This window comes from Eulemur rufifrons, chromosome 15, assembly GCF_041146395.1.
Source record: "Eulemur rufifrons isolate Redbay chromosome 15, OSU_ERuf_1, whole genome shotgun sequence".
In the NCBI taxonomy this organism is placed as follows: domain Eukaryota; kingdom Metazoa; phylum Chordata; class Mammalia; order Primates; family Lemuridae; genus Eulemur; species Eulemur rufifrons.
Genome location: NC_090997.1, coordinates 61034337 through 61056800, shown reverse-complemented (window position 1 = coordinate 61056800; position 22464 = coordinate 61034337). Strand labels below are relative to the sequence as shown.

The 22464-nt window shown below is 45.2% G+C and overlaps 1 protein-coding gene across 1 annotated transcript; it reads left to right on the top strand.

Annotated features, from left to right (window-relative positions):
* Positions 1-1017: 1017 nt before the first annotated feature.
* On the top strand, positions 1018-22464 carry BEND3 (BEN domain containing 3). The gene is made up of 3 exons (XM_069488381.1): positions 1018-1054; positions 1550-1752; positions 20123-22464. The coding sequence occupies exons 1-3, from the start codon at positions 1018-1020 to the stop codon at positions 22367-22369; spliced, it is 2487 nt and encodes an 828-aa protein (XP_069344482.1). The 3' UTR covers positions 22370-22464.

Sequence of the window (22464 nt, the reverse complement as noted above, 5' to 3'; positions counted from 1 at the left end):
AATAAACTGAGACCCTATCTCAAAAAAAATTTTTTTAGATATATCTGCGTACATATATATATAAAAATATGCACATATGTAATTTAGTTATTTATTTTTGAGACAGGGTTTTATTTATTTATTTTTCTTTTAGTTTTATTTATTTATTTATTTATTTATTCTTTTTTTTCATCGTTTCTATCAACTTCACATCCACTGGCTTGAGACAGGATTTTGCTATATTGCCCAAACTGGTCTTGAACTCCTGGGCTCAAGTGATCCTCCCTCCTCAGCCTCCTAAGTAGCTGGGACTATAGGCATACACCACTGCATCTGACTCACATATACAATTTTAAATTTTCTAGTAGCCACATTAAAAAAAATAGGTAAAATTAATTTTAATAAGAATTATTTAGCCCAATAAGTCCAAAGTATTATTATTTCAACATGTAATCAGTACAAAACAATTATCGGTGAGATATTTTACATTCATTTTACGAGGCTAAATCTGTAGTATGGTGTTTATTTTACACTTACAGCACATCTTCATTTGGACTAGCCACATTTTGAGTCCTCGGTAGCCACGCAATGGCTAGTGGCCACTGTCGTGGGTAGCTCGGGTCTGTTGGGATCCACAGCCTCCAACCTTCTTCAGCCTTTTCGTGTTGTGGCTAGAATTTATAAGCATAGACTACAGGGAGATCATTACAATTGGGATCTTTTTTAAGACTTGATTAGTTCAAGTACTGTTCCCCTGGTTCAGAAGTGGCTCTCAGTGTATGCTTTAGGACACATCATGCTCACATGAAGTCCTAGAGAAGGGCTTCCTGCAGGTGTACCCAAGGCCTGTCTGCTCCTGAGTGTCTGTAAACAAGATTAAGGGGACACCTGTGTCCAGTGCTACGGCCTTTGGCCTTCTATTACCCAGAGCTGGGGTTGGGAGGGTAAGGGAATTCTCTGGGGGTAAGGGAAATTAAGAAATAAATCAAGCAATAAATCAAGACTTTTTCTTTGTCTTTTCATTTAGTGGAATAGAAGATGAACTCAACTGAATTCAGTGAAGATGTAGAAGAAGGTAAAAAAAAAATGTTTTACAAAATGTTTTTAATTTAGTATTTTTTGATTAGGTCATACATTCACGTGGTCTAAAAATATAAAGCAGTGTATAATGAAAAGTGTCCTCCCAGCCCTGTGGGTTCCCATCCGCCTCCACCCACACACCTGTTATAATTATAAGCATCTTATGTATCTTTACAGAGTTACTTTTTAAAAGCACAAAAAGATAATATTTATTTCTCTCCCTCCATCTCCTTCTCCCCCCCACCAAAAAGATGACTTTTAAACCAATTTGGAACTAAATATTCTTGGAACATGGTTTTATTGTATAGCACTGGTGCAACGAGAACAAAATTGCATTGTTGAAAAGCACAAGTTTGCTATGACTAGACCTCTTTATCTGAGCGACAGTGTCAAAGGGCCACCCACAAATCCCCCGTGGCTCAAGAAAGCCCTGCCGATTTCTGTGTGGCCCTGGTCTTTCCCACTGAGCCCTGTTTCTTCTCTGCCACAGTTCTGAAAAATAACACTGTGAAAGTGGAGACAGAGGCTGAAGATGCTGCCCTGGACTGCTCAGTGAATTCCAGGACTTCTGACAAGCACGCTCTGGACAGCGTCTTCACTGCCCTCCAGGACTCTAGCAAACGAAAGCAGCTGGCCAGCGATGGGCTGCCAGACTCTGTCCCCAGCGTGAAGAGGAGGCGGCTGATACCTGAGGTGAGGGCCTGGCCACTTCCTCGCTTTGCTTGGGCTCTAACCCTCTCTGATTTGGTGCTGAGTCTCCCTCTACTCCGGTGCTTCCAGGCAACTGCTAAACCCTTGGACACAAGAAGGGTTTCATTTAAGCTATCCCATCTCTGGCTGTGGTTTCTAGAAGGTGTCTTTAACAGGAATTCTTGTCTCTGTCTGGATTCCTTATGGGTAAGAGGATCTTCACAGTTCAACTGCTTCTGAGTTCGCTGTTTGGCTGTGCTCCACTGGGGAAGGCTAGAACTCGCTGATAGTAAGGACGGTTAACATAAGCCTACCTCAACTTTACGCAGTAGATTGGGGGCTAGATCTTTTCCTAAATTAAATCCATCTCTCCTATCTATTAGAGGATGTTGTTCCTGAAGAAACTCTTTTTGAGTGAATCTTTTTGTAAAATGGGGAATTCTTTACCCCCCAAGTTATCTGTTTTATGAATTTGCTTTATTTCTTAACCACCTACTGGTTATATTGAACTTGGCCAAATGCTGAGAGAGACAGAATATAGAAATGGACATGTGGCCCCCTGTAGCAGCCTACGGTCTGGGAGCGAGACAAGACATGTACATGGCACAGCCAAGGCCGAGGAGAGAGGCTGCTCTGGGAGGCGGGTGACTGGCCGGCCAAATGCCCCGTCAGCAGAACCTCCCTATGGTACAGCAGATCCGCCTTTAACTATTAGAAGAACATTTTCCCAAGTTCCCTGACCCAGCCCTACCTCCTACTCCCCCTCCCCCAACTCTTCAGGAGACCCAGATGAGCATTTCAACTTCTGCATGTTTGTTCAAAACCGCACAGATTTGCAGGCTCCTCATCGTTAGCCAGAGCACCGTGGGGTGTCAGCCTGGGACTCGGCTTTAGTGGTTTGTTTTAATTCTCCCCTTTCCAATGATGTTAGGGCTGATCCAAAGAAATTGATAATGTATGCATTTTAGGGGTTTGCTTAGGCTTCAGTAAGTGAAAACTATCTTCTCTTATTTAGCATAGTGATGGGACTAAGATTCTAACCAGAAGTTAAATATACGTGTTTACATTACATGCCAATGAGGACCTGCATTCCACATCATGGAACATCGAGTGATACATTTATTTATTGTTTTATTTTATCTTATTTATTAATTTGGGTTTTTTCCAAACAACTTTATTGAGATATAGTACACATACTATATAATTCACCAATTTAATTTGTGTAGTTTAGTGGTTTATAGTATATTCACAGAGTTGTGTGACCATTACCACAATCACTTTTATGAGGGTATAGCTCAGTGGTGGTGCATTTGACTGCACAATCAACTTTAGAACGTTTTCATAACTCCACAAACAAACCCCTACCCATTAGCAGTCACTCCTCATTCCCCCTTCTTCTAGCTCCTGACAACCACTAATCTACTTTCTGTCTCCATGGACTTGCCTGTTCTGAACACGTCATGTAAGTGGAATCATGGACACTGTAGCCTTTTGTGTCTGGCTTCTTTTACTTAGCATAATGTTTGCAAGGTTCATCCATGCTGTAGCATGTATACAGTACTTCATTCCTTTTTTATTTTTTAACAGACTGTATTTTTTAGAGCAATTTTGAGTTAACGGCAACATTGAGCGAAAGGCGCAGATTTTCCATATACCTCCTACCCTCACACATGCATAGCCTCCTGCATTGCCAAGGTTCCGCACCAGAGTGGTACATTTGTTACAATTGCTGATCCTGCATTGACACATTATCACCCAAAGTCCATAGTTCACATTAGGGTTTGCTCCTGGTGTTGTATAGTCTGTGGATTTGAAAAAATGTATAATGACATGTATCCACCATTCTAGTATCATACAGAGTAGTTTCACTGCCCTAAAAATCTCTTGTGCTGGGCCTGTTCATCTCTCCCTCCCACATAACCCCTGGCCACCACTTATCTCTTTACTATCTCAATAGTTTTGCCTTTTCCGGAATATCATATAGTTGTAATCATATAGTATGTAGCCTTTTCTAGATTGACTTCTTTACTTATAAATATACTCTTAAGTTTCTTCCGTGTCTTTTCATGGCTTGATAGCTCATTTTCTTTTAGCAAAATATTCCATCGTTTAGATGTACAACAGTTTATTTATCCATTCATCTACTGAAGGACACTTAAGATGCTTCCAAGCTTTGGCAATTATGAATAAAGATACTGTAAACATCCATGTATAGATTTTTGTGTAGACATAAGTTTTCAGCTCCTTAGAGTACAAGGAGTGTGATTGCTGGATTGTATGATAAGAGCATGTTTAGTTTTGTAAGAAACTACCAAACTGCCTTCCAAAGTGGCCGTACCATTTTGCATTCCGGCTAGCAACGAATAAGAGATCCTGTTGCTCCACATGATTGCCAGCATTTGCCGTTGTCAGTGTTCTGGATTTTGACCACTGTAATAGATGTGTAGTGGTATCTCATTGTTCTTTTAATTTGAGTTTCCCTGATGACATATGATGCAGTGAGTCATTATAAGCTTACTTGCCAGCTGTATATCTTCTTTGGTGAGGTGTCTGTTAAAGTGTTTGGCCCACTTTAAAATGTTGTTTGTGTTCTTATTGTTGAATTCGTTCTATATTTTGGTTAACAGTCTTTTTTTTTTTTTTTTTTTTTTATTAGAGACAGTTTCTTACTCTTTCACCGAGGCTGAAGTGCAGTGGTGCAATTACAGCTGCAGCCTCAAACTTCTGGGCTCAAGAGATCCTCCTGTCTCAGCCTCCTGTGTAGCTGGGACTACAGGTGTGCACCACCACATCAGCTAGTTTGTTTGTTTTTTTTTTTTTTTTTTTTTTTTTTTTTTGGAGATGAGGTCTCACTGTGTTGCCCAGGCTGGTCTCAGCGTCCTGGGCTTAAACTATCCTCCCATGCCAGCTTCCCAAAATGCCAGGATTACAGGCATAAGCCACTGCACCCAGCAATAGTCCTTTATCAACTGTGTCTTTTGCAAATATTTTCTCCCAGCCTGTGGCTTTTGTTTTCATTCTCTTGACAGTGTCTTTTATGGAGCAGAAATTTTTAATTATAATGAAGTCCAGTTTCTCAGTTCTTTCTTGTATGGATCATGCCTTTGGTATCATATCTAAAAAGTTATTGGCAAACCCAAGGTCATCTAGATTTTCTCCTATGTTATGTTCCAGGTGTTTTATAGTTTTTCATTTGACATTTAAGTCTGTGATCCATTTTGAGTTAATTTTTGTGAAGCGTGTAAGGTCTGTGTCTAGATTTATATATATTTGCATATGGATGCCCAGTTTTTCCAACACCATTTGTGGAAAAGACTGTCTTTGCTCCATTGTGTTGCCTTTGCTCCTTTGTCAAAGATCAGTTGACTATATTTATGCTGGTCTATTTCTGGGCTCTCAGCTTTGTTCCATTGGTCTATTTGTTTATTCTTCCGTCAGTACCACACTGTCTTGATTACTTTAGCATGAGTCTTGAAGTCAGGTAGTATCAGTCCTCTGACTTTGTTCTTCGCCGTCAATATTGTGTTGGTTATTCTGGGTGTTTTGCCTCTCCTATAAACTTTAGAATCAGCTTTTGATGTCAACAAAATAGCTTGCTAGGATTTTGATTGGAATGTATTGCATCTATAGATTGAACTGGGAAGAACTGACATGTTGGCAATATTGAGTCTTATCTATGAGCTTGGAATATCTCTCCATTTATTTAGTTCTTTGATTTTTTTTTTTGTAATCAGAGTTTTGTACTTTTCCTCATATAGATCTGGTACGTACATATTTTATTAGATTTATAAACATGTATTTAATTTTTGGAGGCTTAATGTGCATGGTATTGTGTTTTCAATTTTAAATTCCACTTATTCATTGCTGGTATATAGGAAAGCAAATTTACTTTTGTATAGTAACCCTGTATCCTTCAATCTTGCTATAACTGCTCATTAGTTCCAGTAGTTTTTTGTTGGTTCCTTTGGATGTCCTACATAGGCAGTCATAGCATGTGTGAACAAAGACAATTTTATTTCTCCCTTCCTAATCAGTATACCTTTTTGTTTGCTTTTTTTGTCTGATTGAATTAGCTAGGACCTCCAGTACAATGTTGAAAAGGAATGGTGAGAGAGGATATCCTTGCTTTGTGCTTAATCTTAATGGGAATATTCTAGTTTCTCACCATTAAGTATGATGGTAGCTGTAGGATTTTTGTAGATATTCTTTTTCAAGTTGAGGAAGTTTCCCTCTAGTCCTAGTTTACTGAGATATTTTTTTTTTTTCTAAACCCTTAGTTGGTGCCAATACTGAGAGTTTTTATTATGCATGGTGTTGGATTTTATCAAATACTTTTTCTGCATTTATGGATATGATCATGTGATATCTCTTTTTTACCCTGTTGCTGTGATAGATTAATTGATTATCAAATGTTGAACCAGCCTTGCATACCTGGGATAAATCTGACTTGGTCATGGTGTAAAATTTTTATACATTGTTAAATTGAACTTACTAATATTTCATGGAGGATTTTTGCATCTATGTTCATGAGAGATACTGGTTTGTAGTTTTCTTGTAATGTCTTGGGTTTTGGTATTAAGGTAATGCTGGCCTCATAAAGTGAGTTAGGAAGTATTAATAGTTTCTCTGCTTCTGTATTCTGAGATTATAGAGAAATGGTGTCATTTCTTCCTTAAATGTTTGGTAGAATTCACCTGTGAACCCATCTGGGCCTGGTTCTTTCTCTTTTGGAAGGTCATTAGTTATTGATTCAGTTTCTTTAATGGATACAGTCCTATTTAGATTGTTTCTGACTTCTGGAAGATAGTGTCTTTCTAGGAATTGGTCCATTTCATCTGGGTAGAGATGTTCATGGTATTCCTTCATTATCCTATCGATGTCCATGGGATCTGTAGAGTGATGTCTCCTCTTTCATTTCTGATATGATTAATGTATTAATTTGTGTCCTCTCTTTCTCTGTCTCTCTTCCACCCCCTCTCTCTTTTTAGTTAGCCTGGCTAGAGGCTTATGGATTTTATTGATCTTTTCAGAAAAATAGTTTTTGGTTTTATTGATTTTTTTTTAATTTATTGATTTCCTGTTTTCAATTTTATTGATTTCTGCTCTAATTTTTGTTTCTTTTCTGCTTACTTTGGATTTAATTTGCCTTTTTTTTTTTTTTTTTTTGCTGCTTTTCTATGGTGGAAGTGTAGATGAACTTTAGAACTTTGTTTCCTAATATATGCTAGCAATGCTAAATTTCCCTCTAAGAACTGCTTTTGCTGCATTCCACAAATTTTAGTATGATTTCTATTCATTTAAATTTATTAAGGTGTGTTTTGTGGCCCAGAATATGTTAGCGAATGTCCCATATGAGCTTGAGAAGAATGTGTACTCTGCTGTCATTGGATCAAGTAATCTATAGATGTCACTTATATCCAGTTGAGGATAGTGCTCTTGAGTTCAGCTGTGTCCTTACTGATTTTCTGCCAGATCTGTCAATTTCTGACAGAGGGGTGTTGAACTATAATAGTGGATTCACTTGTTTCTTCTTGCAGTTCTATAAGGTTTTGCCTCACAAAGTTTGACACTCTTGGTAGGCACATTCATGTTAAGAATTGTTATGTTTTCTTGAAGAATTGACCCCTTTATTATTATATAATGTCCTCTTTATTTCTGATAAAGCTACTCCTGCTTGCTTGCTTGCTTTTTTTTTTTTTGAGACAGAGTCTCACTCTGTTGCCAACACTAGAGTGCCGTAGTGTCAGGCCAGCTCACAGCAACCTCAAACTCCTGGGCTCAAGCGATCCTCCTGTCTCAGCCTCCCCAGTAGCTGGGACTACAGGTGTGTGCCACTATGCCCAGCTAATTTTTTCTGTTTTTTATAGAGATAGGGTCTTGCTCTTGTTCAGGCCGGTCTTTCAGGATTTTTTCTTTATCTTTGATTTTCTGTAATTTGCAAATGGTATGCCTAGGTGTAGGTTTTTTTGGCATTTATCTTGCTTAGTATTCTCTGAGCTTCCTGATTCTGTGGTTTAGTGTCAGGCATTAATTTGGGGAAATTCTCAGTCATTATGGTTTCAAATATTTCTTCCGTTCTTTTCTCCCTTTCTTTCCTGGTATTCCCATTATGTGTACGTGACACCTTTTGTAGTTGTCCCACAGTTCTTGGATAGTCGGTTTGGTCTTTTCAGTCTTTTTTTTTCTTTGCTTTTTCTGTTTTTAAAATATCTATTGAGTTACCCTCAAGCTTAGGGATTCTTTCCTCAGCCATGTCCAGCCTACCAAAAAGCCCATCAAAGGCATTCTTCATTCATATTGCAGTGTTTTTTTAATCTCTAGTATTACTTTTTTTCTTTCTTAGAATTTCCATCTCTGTGTACCTTGCCTGTCCATTCTTACATGTTGTCTACTTTACCCATTAGATAAAGTAGCATATTCATCATGCTTGTTTTATATTTTCTGTTTGGTAATTCCAACATCTCTACCATATTTGAGTCTGATTTGGTCTCAGTATGCCTTGTAATTTTTTCTTTTGAGTTCTTATTTATTTATTTTTTTGAAATGGAATCTTGTATGTTGCTCAGGCTGCTTTCAAATACCTGGGCTCAAGCAATTCTCCCACGTGGGACTATAGTGGGACTACACCGCGCTCAGCTGTTAATTTTTTCTTGATAGCCAGACATGATGTCCTTGGTAAAAGGAACTGCTGTGAGTAGTCCTTCCTTTAGTGATGTGGTGGGAAGGTGTAGGGGGAAAGGAGGCCTTCTTCAGTCCTGTGATTAGCTCTGAGTCTTTTAGCAGCCTTGTGCCTCTGGCCTGTGAATTTCACGTGGACTTCTTAGCTCCTCCCCTCCTCCGTTAGGTGGGACTGGATGACTCAGGTGGGCTGGAGTTTGGTGTTTTCCTTCCTCCAGGTGAAAGTCTAAAGGCAGCTGGGGTTGGGTGTTTCCCTTCCCCCAGGTCATTTAGGCTCTGATAAAACCTCTGTAGGTTTGGCTCTGGTTAAATAGTTTCTTCGGAGGGAAGGCTTTCTTAAGACAAACAGAATGCTCCGGGGTATTTCAAAACAGTTCCTTTCCCCTCCTCCTGCTTCAAGCACGAGGGGATTTTTCTGTAATATTCACTGTGAGAACCTGGTAGAGCTCTTGGAGGTAAAACCCACACAGTTGTGGGGACTCTGTGACAACTGGGTGCCCCTGGAGTTTTTAACTCTCAGCCCCATCCATACTGAGCCTCGGGCCAGTCATCAGTTACAGTTCAGGCTTTCCCACCGCGCACTGGTTGCCATGGACATGTCTGACCTGGTAAGTTGTGACTCTCTGTATTCGCCTGTCTGTCCACTTTTGGGCGCAGCAGTTTTCCCTGTGACCTTACCTGTCTTACAGATCTAAGGAAAGTTGTTGATTTTTTAAATTTGTTCAGCTTTTTATTTGTTAGGATGGAGTGGTGACTTCCAGGGTCCTTACATGCCAAACCAGAAACATGAAGCCACTTTATGCCTTTTTATGGCCAAATAGTAGTCCACTGTATGGATATACCACATTTTGTTTATCCATTCATCAGTCGATGGACATTTGGGTTGTTTCCACTTTTTGACTATCATGAGTAATGATTGAGCAAGACATTTTTTAAAATCTATAATGCCCAGAAAAAAAGTTTAATTTTTTATACCTATGAGCCTTTTTTATAAAGGAATAATTAGAAATATCCCACCCTTGGCGGGGCTTGGTGGCTCACGCCTGTAATCCTAGCACTCTGGGAGGCTGAGGCAGGGGAATCCCTTGAGCTCAGGAGTTCAAAAACAGCCTGAAGCAAGAGCGAGACCCTGTCTCTACTAAAAATAGAAAACATTAGCCAGGTGTGGTGATGATTGCCTGTAGTCCCAGCTACTCGGGAGGCTGAGGCAAGAGGATGGCTTGAGCCCAGGAGTTTGAGGTTGCTGCGAGCTAGGCTGACGCCATGGCACTCACTCTAGCTGGGGCAACAAAGCAAGACTCTGTCTCAAAAAAAAAAAAAAAAAAAAAAGAATTACCTGGCACTCTAGCCCCGGCAACAGAGCGAGACTCTGTCTCAAAAGAAAGAAAAACAAAGGGGCCGGGCGCGGTGGCTCATGCCTGTAATCCTAGCACCCTGGGAGGCTGAGGCGGGTGGATTGTTTGAGCTCAGGAGTTCGAGACCAGCCTGAGCAAGAGCGAGACCCTGTCTCTACTAAAAATAGAAAGAAATTAGCTGGACGACTAAAATATACACAAAAAATTAGCCAGGCACCATGGCTGTAGTCCCAGCTAGTCGGGAGGCTGAGGCAGAAGGATCACTTGAGCCCAGGAGTATGAGGTCCTGTGAGCTAGGCTGACGCCACGGCACTGTAGCCTGGGCAACAGAGTGAGACTCTGTCTCACAAAAAAAAAAAAATCCCACCCCATGACTCAGGCTGCCTAAACCAGTCACTTGCATACTTTGTGATCTGGGGAAAGGTTTCAAGCATGGGTTGCAGTTTCCAGTACACTGAGTAATGACTAGATTAAAACCCACAGGTTCCTTACTACTGTGGATACCTGCTGTGGCAGATGAAAGCTACAAGATGGTTAGTAGGACAGCTTATTTGAAAAACATTTAACCATCTGCTTTTTCTTATGTTTTACTCTAAACCATAATTTATTATACTTTTCCCTAATGATTGGTATTTAGATGTTTTTTAAATATTAATTTTATATTATTACAAATAATGCCACAAGGGATATCCATATACCTAAACAAACCTAGTGATCTTGTGAGTGTTTCCATAGGTTAGATTCCTAGAGGTTGTTCTGAAAGTTTTGAGAAGTTTGAGAAGCTGTATATTAAGTTCCCAAAGGGACACGTGAAAACATTTTTCTTTGTGTGTCACATTACTTTTTTGTTTATGATTAATTCTGAATTTACTTCAAGTTTGCAAGCAAAAGGAAATGAAAGAGAAAGTTGAGTGTGTCAGTTTATGTGAGCAGTGTAACAAAATACCCCAGAACTTAGTAGGTTTTTTTTTGTTGTTTGTTTTTTGAGACAGAGTCTCACTCTGTTGCCCAGGCTAGAGTCCTGTGGCATCAGCATAGCTCAGAGCAACCTCAAACTCCTGAGCTCAAGTGATCCTCCTGCCTCAGCCTCCTGAGTAGCTGGGACTACAGGTGCTCGCCACCATTCCCGGCTAATTTTTTGTTTGTATTTTTAGTTGCTGGGCTAATATTTTCTGTTTTTAGTAGAGACAAGGTCTCACTCTTGCTCAGCCTGGTCTCAAACTCCTCACTTCAAGTGATGCTCCCGCCTCGGCCTCCCAGAGTGCTAGGATTACAGCCCTGAGCCACCGTGCCCGGCCAGAACTTAGTAGTTTAAAGCAACCACCATTTATTTGTTTGTGATACTCTGGATCAGCTAGTGGTTCTTCTGATTTGGCTGTGTTGAGGGATCAGCGGTCTGGAGTGGCCTCACTCACATCTGGGTCCTCACCTGGGGTGGCTGGCATGGCTGGAGCTTCCCTTTGTGCACATTCTCCTGTTGAGGGGGCTACTCCAGGCTTGTTCGTGTGACGACGGAAGAGTTCCTGGGAGCAAGAGAGGGCAAGCTCCAGAGTGCAGACACTTGTCAAGCCTCTGTGGCCATCACACATGCTGGTGTCCTGTTGGTCAGAGCAAGTCATGTAGCCAAACCTATGCCCAAGTGTAGAAAAATAGACTCCATCTCCCGATGGTGGGAGCAACAAAGTCATATTGCAAAGAGGCATTCACACAAGGGTAGGACAGACTGTTGTGGCCGTTGTTATAAATAAGGAACAGCAAGCTCTCCCAACGAGGAGCTCTGTCCATACGAGGACCAGGTTGTCGCCTTTGTAGACAGCCTGAGGTGGCCCTGTTGCCTTGTTACACAAATGGTGTCATACTGTATCCTTTCAATAAGTTTCTGTTGTCACAGGATCATAGAGAAGGGACCATCTTCATATTCCTGGGGACAGAAAGGGAAGGGAACGTTCCTGTGATTTATATTTTAGCTGAATCCTTCAGCGTGTAAAGCAAATCAGAACAGATCTGGCACTGGGCTGGAGCTCCATCAGGTGTACAGTGGGAGCTTCCCGAGTATCACATGAATGCTGTGAGGTTGCAGATGTTCTTGATCTAGTGGGGCAGCAAGCTTTGTCTGGCTGGAGCTTCAGGTATCACCTAGAAATTCTGACGGGTTTGGGCAAGAGGGAACCAAAAATGCATCTGGATATTTCTAACATGGCTTGTCCAAACGACACAGACTAAAATGGTCATATGTATTTACTATACTCTTCAGTGCATTAGATACAGAAGGTAGTTCTAACTCATTAGACTATGGAGTAGAAAAGTCATGTTAAATCCTGAGTTTTATTTAAGTGTTTTATTTGCTCTGTTAATTTTCTGTAGTGTATATAAAGTGAGATTGAGAATCCCTGCTCTCCTTCCTGTTCTGTGAAAAGAATGTATATAAGTATAAATCTTTTGAAATTCCTCAACTCTTGTAGAAAGGTATTGTGCATTCACGCAGTATTCCTTTTTGAAAAATTTGTGTAAGTTGATGTGTCAGTAAATCAAGTCTTAGAACCTTGGGGACTTTAGAACAATTCATCTGTTTTATGAAATGATAGTATATTTTGATTTTGCAAAATAGTACTAGTCTTAGTTCAGAGTGAATAATTCCTTATCCTTCTCCCCGTGAATTTTCTGAGCCCCCTTGTACATGTGTGGGGGTGGGGCAGGGAGTGTGTGCTGTGTTTGAAGCACTTTCACCACCAGAGACAGAGAAACCTGGAGGCTGCAACCAGTGACAATCAAAAACAGTAGCGGCCGGGCGCGGTGGCTCACGCCTGTAATCCTAGCACTCTGGGAGGCCGAGGTGGGCGGATCGTTTGAGCTCAGGAGTTCGAGACCAGCCTGAGCAAGAGCGAGACCCCATCTCTACTAAAAATAGAAAGAAATTATATAGACAACTAAAAATATATATAGAAAAAATTAGCCGGGCATGGTGGCACATGCCTGTAGTCCCAGCTACTCGGGAGGCTGAGACAGGAGGATCCCTTGAGCTCAGGAGTTTGAGGTTGCTGTGAGCTAGGCTCACGCCACGGCACTCACTCTAGCCTGGGCAACAGAGTGAGACTCTGTCTCAAAAAAAAAAAAAACAGTAGCAAGGAAGTGCATAGTTATCAGAAGCTACTCAACAACTAGCACCGTTCCATATTTTATTCCATTTAATTCATAGAAAATCCAGTGATGAAGGGGTTGATATCACCACCAAGCAGATGAGCAAACTCAGGCACATACATTAAAAAGTGCCAGGATGCCATTGGGCAGCCTTGTTCCTGGTGTGAGTATGAGCAGTGATTGGAAGGAGCTGGCTCTCTGCTGCCCTTCACCTTCTTGATGGATCCTACGGGCAAGGTAAAACACCAGAATGAGCAGGGGTCAGGGAAGGGGCAGATGGCCAAGACTCAGGATCTCGGGCTGTGCTGAGGGGAAGTGTGGATCACGTCGCTGGTTTCTTGTGGGTCAGCGAGAGAGCCCAGGTGAGGAGCCCAGCACAGTCACCCTGCAGAAATGTCACCTGCTGCCCCTGAGGCCTCATCTCCACCTCCAACCCGTGACCCTCCACACTGATCAGAGTGCAGTTGGCATGGGAGGCCACTGGGTGTCCCCTGGGATGCCCCAGGCCTGAGCACCATCCAGTGAGAACACAGCTGTCTTCTGTCTCCTCTCCCCCACCCCAAGGGAGGGGCAAGAGGGCAGAGGGGGAGCCTGAATGGGAAAGTGCGTCCCATTTAAACCCCCATCAATGTTGATGACTTGTTTTATGAGTGACATTTAGTACAATGCTTAGAAGAAAATTAAAGCCTCCCTGTAATGAAGGGCTGTATAAAGACTTACTTGGCACCCCCGCTGGGGAGGGCTTCCTAGCCAAGTACAGCAGATGTGGAAGGTGAGTGGCCAAAGCTTTTATTGGTAGTCATCTTTTTGTTCACAGAAGTGACGGTGATGTTCAAAAGCTGCATGCCAGGCAGAGGTTAGCTTTATTCTCCTTGGTTTTTTGTTTGTTTTCATTTTATTTTGTTTTGTTTTTACATCCTAAAATGTCATTTTGGTTTGTTTTGTAATTGGAGAATGGACATGCCATCTCACTCATGCAGTGCGCATGTCCCGAACACCTCCCACCTGTCAGTTCCTGTGGAGCAGCTGGGACCCCTAGGGACTGTCACCCAGCCACGGCAGAGAGGTACCACGGCCGTTCCCATCTCAGCGAGGCTCAGAGAAGTCAGCACTACCAAGCCTGCCCGATTCAGAACTGTGCACTTAAATGCCATGCTGGTGGCCCTGAGGGCCAGTGGGATGTTTGTAAGATGCACAAGCAGCCTTAGATGTGCTAAGATTTTGCTGTCTCTTCTACTCTTCCTCTTCTCCTTTCATTATAGTTGCTTTATCTCCCCAGAGTCTTATTTCTTCAAGCTTCATAGCACATTCGTCATCGTCACCATATACTATTGGCAGCGTTATGGTAAAAGCCACGAGAGCAGAGACTGACTGGCTTTTTCCCCCTGTGCCCGAGGCCTTGCACAGTGCCTGCCAGATGTCGGGCGCTCGGCAGCATTTGTTCGCTGGCTCTAGGTGGTGTAGAGCTCTTCCAGACTCATTGCTAACTAGATCTGGTCACTTAATGATAATGATGATGATAAAGATAATTCTGTTGAAAATGAAAAAGATAAGCATCATTCTCACCACTGTTATTCCATGAGGGGGCCAGCTCCCTAGCTGCCATTTCACACGGACTGCCCTGAGGTCACTTTAATCCTCGACTCCTTGTGTCCTCGAGGCAGGCTGTTTTCTGGGAGTTCTGGGTTGCTGACTCTGAGCACTATTTAGCCACTCATCATTCATTGAACAAATTCAGTGACTGCTTCTGGATCTGGGGTCCTGATGAAGATGTCTCGTACTTGGATCATCTCCATAGTGACCCAGTCCCTGATGTCACTGGGCAGGGACACCTGGAATCTCCCTAGTTACCCCTCACTTGTAACCCAACATCATTCTTTTATGTCATTCACATTCTCCAGCTGAGAGATCCGGGCCTTCCCTCCTGAGTCCGCGGGAGCTGGTGGTGGAGTGAAGTGCCCTGGGGGTCCGGGCTAGAAGCTGGCACTGCGGAGCTGAGCTGTGCAGCAGAGCTCCCATATGGCGGGAAGATGAGCCTCAGAGAATTGGGCGTGTGTCAGCCAGTCACCCAGTGCCAACTAGCACAGATTTAAAGATTTCTTGATGCTCCTAGGCAGCTGAGCCGAGATTTTATCATCGGCAGCAAATGCAGCCAGCCCGTTGTCGCCTTGGCAGCAAACTGGAGCACTGAGTTGACAGGACACCAGTGTGGGGCTGTCTAAGAACCTTCTCTTTGGTGCCTGTGTGGTGTTCTGTGTTGAATTGTGTATCCAGGGTTTCTGGGAGTGAGGAATATTGCCCTCTACTGGGATGCTAACATTTTTAATGCAAGCAGTGTAGCCAAAAATGTTTCTGTTGACAGCAGTGTTTCTAACATGCTTGGTGGAAAGTGAAATATTTGTATTAATGAGGCTGAATATTGAGAGTTATAGAAGGCGTTTCCAGTTCTGATGTACTCTCGCCTCCTGCCTGTGGTAGGAATGTGAGGAGTCAAAAAACTTATATTTGTTGTTGGTATTGAAGTAATTCACCCAGAAATTCTTCTCTGTACTTATTTGCTACCCTGGGTAATTAATTAGGGCAGGTCTCCCTCTACAACGTGTACTCTTGTTGGATGGTATGTGAATGATGATCTTTCTGCGTGGAATCCTATTTTAAATGTACCGCTTGGACCACTTGTTGTAAACCAAGGACTGCTTTTCTAAAATCACTCCTAATGTAGTTATGATTTATAATTATTGGTATTACAAAAAATTTCTCTATATTGGTAAAACCTCGTAGTAATCTCATGGTCCCTAGGACCTCTAAAATTATTTTGATGTAATAGAATTTAATGCTGAATAAATTGCTAGAAATCTAATTTATATTCTACAGGAATTAACAAGTAAGGCACTTTGAATTTGTTAGGGCGTGCTTTTCAACAGTGACCCACAGTTAGAAATCTACCTTGTAGGGCAACAGCTCACGTGTATGTATTTGTACCTAAATATATAGACATACACATGGAAATGAAACAAAACTTTCCCAAATTTATTCTGTGCAGTACACTCTGATATTTCCTGTTTTTCTTCCTATCTTTTATTTTATTATATTATTATTTTTTTGAAACAGGGTCTCACTTTATCACTTGGGCTGGAGTGCAATGGCATAATCACAGCTCACAGCAACCTCAAACTCCTGGGCTCAAGCGATCCGCCTGCCTCTGCCTCGTAAGGCGCGAGGATCACAGGTGTGAGCCACTGCTCCTGGCCTCTTCCTGCCTCTTCCTGTCTTTTATTTATTTATTTTTTTTTTGAGACAGAGTCTCACTCTGTTGCCCGGGCTAGAGTGAGTGCCGTGGCGTCAGCCTAGCTCACAGCAACCTCAAACTCCTGGGCTTAAGCGATCCTACTGCCTCAGCCTCCCCAGTAGCTGGGACTACAGGCATGCGCCACCATGCCCGGCTAGTTATTTTTGTATATATATATTTTAGTTGTCCATATAATTTCTTTCTATTTTTAGGAGAGACGGGGTCTCACTCTTGCTCAGGCTGGTCTTGAACTCCTGACCTCGAGCGATCCACCCGCTTCGGCCTCCCAGAGTGCTAGGATTACAGGCGTGAGCCACCGCGCCCGGCCTCTTCCTGTCTTTTAAATGTCTACTTCCTTCTTTCTTCCCTCTTTCTTCATATGCTGGTTGTGACCCACCAAAGTCAGTCATCATCTCCTAAGCCATGGTTTGAAGCATACTGCATTAGGGATAAAGATTTTCAGCTATCTCCACCCCTTCCTTTCTCTAAGTTTCTGGTGGGTGGGTGGTGTGAGTGTGTGTATGTGTGTGGTTCTTTTCTTTTTAAAAATAATCCTCTGCCTTCTGCCAGATAGCAGAACAAAAGAAATATGAAGAGCTTAGAATCCCCACCTTCGCCTTTGGACTCAGTTGCCCTGACTCTCCTCCAACCGTTAGGGCAAATAGCCCTCTCAGAAGTGCCTTCCTCAGTGACTTACCCTGAGGTGCTGTAGGAAAATCCTTCTCTGTTTACTGGGGGAGAGTGACCATTACAACTGCTTTAATAAGACCCACAGAATTACCTCTGCTGTGGCTTGGGAGTAGCATTATTTAATAATCATATTGTAATAGTAAATATTTATTGAGCACTCAATGTGATTCAGATGTGGCCTCAATGCTTTATGTGTGTTATTCATTGAGTCTTCACAACTACCCTGTGGGACAGGTGCCACTACTTACCCCGAGTTACACACAGGTGTAAAAGGCCATGCAGAGGACGCCTCGGTTGAGCTGAGTCCTTACCCATGAGCCACCTCTCTGCCAGAGGGCCCAGCAGAACAGCCGTTTCCGCAGGCTGCGCTTGAGAGTGGCGGGACGCCTTGCCCTGCTTTAAGTGTTCGTGCGTGTGGTCGAACACAGGCATTCGTTGACGTCTTCTGTGCCCCAGGCACTTTGCTAGACACTGTGGACAGACTCAGGAATGACATGGTCCCATCATGCAGTGTGATGAAGATGGGGACCGCTCCCTGAGGAGACCCCAGAGGGAGCAGGGCAGGGGGCAGGCCACCCATGGTGGGCTCCCTCTACCCGAGTATATGCCTGCTTCTCTGCTCTTGGGGAGTGGTGTGGGGTGGGGAGTGGCATGTAGGAGGGTCACAGGGGCCAGGTGCCACTGGCCCTTCGTTGGCTTATATACACAAACCCCAAGGAAAGTATTGGCCAGCTTTGTGGGATAACTAAAAAACACTTTTAGGAATCCCTTTATCTTCATGTTCCTAAGGGAGTAAAGTAGCTTTTCTTTTGCATGGTTGTCATCAATGGGGATGCAAGAGAAAAATTAACCATTCTCTAATTGAGTCAGATTATTATTATTTTTATTTTAGAGACAGGGTCTTGCTCTGTTGCCCAGGCTGGAGTGCAGTGGCGAGATTATAGCTCACTGCAGCCTCAAACTCCTGGGCTCAAGTGATCCTCCTGCCTCGGCCTCGTGAGTAACTGGAACTGTAGGCGTGTATCACCACACCTGGCTAATTTTTATTATTATTTTTTGTAGAGATGGGGTCTCACAAAGTTGCCCAATCTGGTCTCAAACTTCTGGCCCAAGTGATCCTTTCACCTTAGCCTCCCAAAGTGCTGGGATTAATAGGTGTGAGCCACCATGCCCAACTAGATTATTCTGTTATCTAACAGAGGGTCCTGGAGGTAATTCTTTAATTTAAATGAAAAATAACAGGCTGGGTACAGTGTCTCATGCCTGTAATCCTACCACTCTGGGAGGCCAAGGTGGAGGATCACTTGAGGTCAGGAGTTCGAGACCAGCCAAGAGCAAGACCCCGTCTCTACTAAAAATAGAAAAATTAGCCAGGCATTGTGGCACATGGCTGTAGTCCCAGCTACTGGGGAGGCTGAGGCAGGAGGATCACTTGAGCCCAGCAGTTTGAGGTTGCAGTGAGCTATGGTAATGCCACTGCACTCTAGCTGGGGTGACAGAGCAAGACAAATAAATAAATCAGTAAGTAAATAAATAAATAAATAACATACGGGCAGTTCAGAAAGATCAAAGTTTTCTATGTTTATGTGGCCTCATGATCTCTTTTCACCCTGGACCTACCTCTTCTCAGTGCCATGTTGTAAACCTAGCTTGAGATTGTATCTCTTCCCCACATCTGTTTAGGCTACAGAGAAAAGCACCTCACAAACTGTTTTGTGCTGGCCTTAGTTATCTGAAAACTTGCAAATAACAGTGATCTGCCTGGGTGAGATGAACTGAGCAGACCCTGTCTTCCAGTCCTGACTGCTCAGAGAGGACAGCAGCAACAGCGCTGGGAGCTGACTAGAAAGGCAGGCCCAGGGCTCCTGCTCTGCATTCTAACAAGGCCCAGGTGATACACGTGTACACGAGGGGAGAAGAAGCACTGCCTAGGCCAGGCCAAGACACGGTGTTTTTCCCAGGTGTGGAAAGAAGCATCGGAGGATGCCCTTTGTTCTTGTCCACTCTCCAGCTGCCCGAGGCGTGTGTGGGGTGGCCGTGGGAGCCAGCACTTTGTGCTTCTACCCTGCGTGCTCCCCGACACCCACCAGTGCTCACTGATCAGCTTGCCTGCTTAATTAAACCCTCAAAACTATATTTCATCCTGTGGTGATCATACACACACATATAATTTCAATAAGTTTCTGGGTCAAATTCAACATTTGTCAAGAACAGGCTTATTAGGTTACAACTGAAATACAATGAATGGTACATATTTAAAGTATACAATTTGATAAGTTTTGACATATGTGTATACCAGTGAACCCATTGTCACAATCAAGATCATCAACATACCCATCACCCACTAAAGTTCTCCAAGTTCATCTGTATCCTCTCTGCCATCCCCAGGCAGCTGCTAGTCAGCTTTCTGTCACTAGGGGCAAGTTTGCATTTTGCAGAGTTGTGTATACATAAATGGAATCAAACAGCATGGCCTTTTTTGTGTGTGTGACAACTTTCACTTAGCATGCTTATTTTGAGATTTGTCTTGGGTACCTTGTGTACCTTGTGTATCTGTATTTCATTTCTTCTTATTGCTGAGTAATATTCCATTGTATGAATGTAACACAGTTTATATACTTGTTGGTTAAAAAAAAAAAAAAAAGGAAAGAAAGAAACATTGGAGTCTCCATTCTCTCCCAGTTGCCCAGGCTCGGGGATTTTCTCATGCGAGATGAGACGTAATGCCAGGCAGTGGTAGAGCTGGCGGCAGACTGCTGGTCTCTGCACTCCATTTCGCCTGTGCCTCTCAGAGGAGCCTTCCTGAGTGCAGATACTTGCTCTCCCAGGTGCTGCAGGTTGAAAGGACACATTGCTGGAGCTACCTTGGGCAGGAGTCACTGTCCCTGTCTGAGAGCAGACTGAGGCCTCAGTCTGTGGCTGGGCAACCGTGGGAGCTCCTCACCTTCCTGTGCTCCCCCTCTCCTCTCTTGCGGAGTTCTTGCCCGGCCCTGCCAGTGTCTGTGCTCGGCCTTCCGATGGGCCCTGTGGGCAGGGAGTCCAGGGTGTCCTGCATGTCAGTGGCGCGTTCCTGGATGGCAGAGTGATTTGGGTGAGGAAGCCGTGTCTCCCATGCTCCCGAGGTTGACCTCAGCCCCTCTGTGTGTGACACAAACCTTGGTCTAGTGTAGTAGTAAATCAGAACACCCGCCTAATGCCCTGGGAAACGCTTTTTGTTTTCCAGGCACTGCTAGCGGGCATGCGGAACCGTGAGAACAGCTCGCCCTGCCAGGGCAACGGAGAGCAGGCCGGCAGGGGCAGGCACTCGGGCTCTGCGTGGCTGGGCGAGGACGAGCCCTGCAACGATGTCACCACCCCTTCCTACAAGAAGCCTCTGTATGGCATCTCACACAAGATCATGGAGAAGAAGAATCCTCCCTCGGGAGACCTGCTTAACACGTATGAGCTCTTCGAGAAGGCAAACCCCAGCAACAGCCCCTCGCCGCTGCGGCTCCTGAATGAGCCACAGAAGCGGGACTCTGGCAGCACCGGGGCAGCCACCGACGGCGACCCCAACATCTACTTCCTGATCCAGAAGATGTTCTACATGCTCAACACCCTCACGTCCAACATGTCCCAGCTGCACAGCAAAGTGGACCTGCTCTCCCTGGAGGTGAGCCGCATCAAGAAGCAGGTGAGCCCCACTGAGATGGTGGCCAAGTTCCAGCCGCCCCCTGAGTACCAGCTCACGGCGGCTGAGCTCAAGCAGATCGTGGACCAGAGCCTGTCGGGCGGGGACCTGGCCTGCCGCCTGCTGGTGCAGCTCTTCCCCGAGCTCTTCAGCGACGTCGACTTCTCCCGCGGCTGCAGTGCCTGCGGCTTTGCGGCCAAGCGGAAGCTGGAGTCGCTGCACCTGCAGCTCATCCGAAACTACGTGGAGGTCTACTACCCCTCGGTGAAGGACACGGCCGTGTGGCAGGCCGAGTGCTTGCCCCAGCTGAACGACTTCTTCAGCCGCTTCTGGGCCCAGCGGGAAATGGAGGACAGCCAGCCTGGCGGCCAGGTCACCGGTTTCTTTGAGGCCGAGCAGGTGGACACTGGCCACTTCCTAGACAACAAAGACCAGGAAGAGGCCCTGTCTCTGGACCGGAGCAGCACCATTGCCTCGGACCACGTGGTGGACACGCAGGACCTGACCGAGTTCCTGGATGAAGCCTCTTCCCCAGGCGAGTTCGCCGTCTTCCTCCTGCACCGGCTCTTCCCCGAGCTCTTTGACCACCGGAAGCTGGGCGAGCAGTACAGCTGCTACGGGGACGGCGGCAAGCAGGAGCTGGACCCGCAGAGGCTGCAGATCATCCGCAACTACACGGAGATCTACTTCCCCGACATGCAGGAGGAGGAGGCCTGGCTGCAGCAGTGCGCCCAGCGCATCAACGACGAGCTCGAGGGCCTGGGGCTGGACGCGGGCAGCGAGGGCGAGCCCCCGCGCGACGACTGCTACGACTCCTCCAGCCTGCCCGATGACATCTCCGTGGTCAAGGTGGAGGACAGCTTCGAGGGCGAGCGGCCGGGCCGGCGCTCCAAGAAGATCTGGCTGGTGCCCATTGACTTTGACAAGCTGGAGATCCCGCAGCCCGACTTCGAGGTGCCGGGCGCTGACTGCCTGCTCAGCAAGGAGCAGCTGCGCAGCATCTACGAGAGCAGCCTGTCCATCGGCAACTTCGCCTCCCGCCTGCTGGTGCACCTCTTCCCCGAGCTCTTCACCCACGAGAACCTGCGCAAGCAGTACAACTGCAGCGGCTCCCTGGGCAAGAAGCAGCTGGACCCGACCCGCATCAAGCTTATCCGCCACTACGTGCAGCTGCTCTACCCCCGGGCCAAAAACGACCGCGTCTGGACTCTGGAGTTCGTGGGCAAGCTGGACGAGCGCTGCCGGCGCCGGGACACGGAGCAGAGGCGCTCCTACCAGCAGCAGCGCAAGGTCCACGTGCCGGGCCCCGAGTGCAGAGACCTGGGGAGCTATGCAATCAACCCCGAGAGGTTCCGAGAGGAGTTTGAGGGGCCCCCGCTGCCCCCCGAAAGGAGCAGCAAGGACTTCTGCAAGATCCCCTTGGACGAGCTGGTGGTGCCCTCGCCCGACTTCCCGGTGCCTTCCCCCTACCTGCTGTCAGACAAGGAGGTGCGTGAGATCGTGCAGCAGAGCCTCTCCGTGGGCAACTTCGCCGCCCGGCTCCTCGTCCGGCTCTTTCCCGAACTCTTCACCGCCGAGAACCTGCGGCTGCAGTACAACCATTCCGGGGCTTGCAACAAGAAGCAGCTGGACCCCACGCGGCTGCGACTCATCCGTCACTACGTGGAAGCCGTGTACCCCGTGGAGAAGATGGAGGAGGTGTGGCACTATGAATGTATCCCTAGCATCGATGAGCGGTGTCGCCGCCCCAACAGGAAAAAATGCGACATCCTCAAGAAAGCCAAGAAAGTAGAGAAATGATGGCCTGTGGTGCTGCCCAGAGACTCAAAGGCCAGGAATGCTGAGCAACGGGCACCCTTGGGACTGAGCGTTATTTTGGAGCACGTGTACGGTAT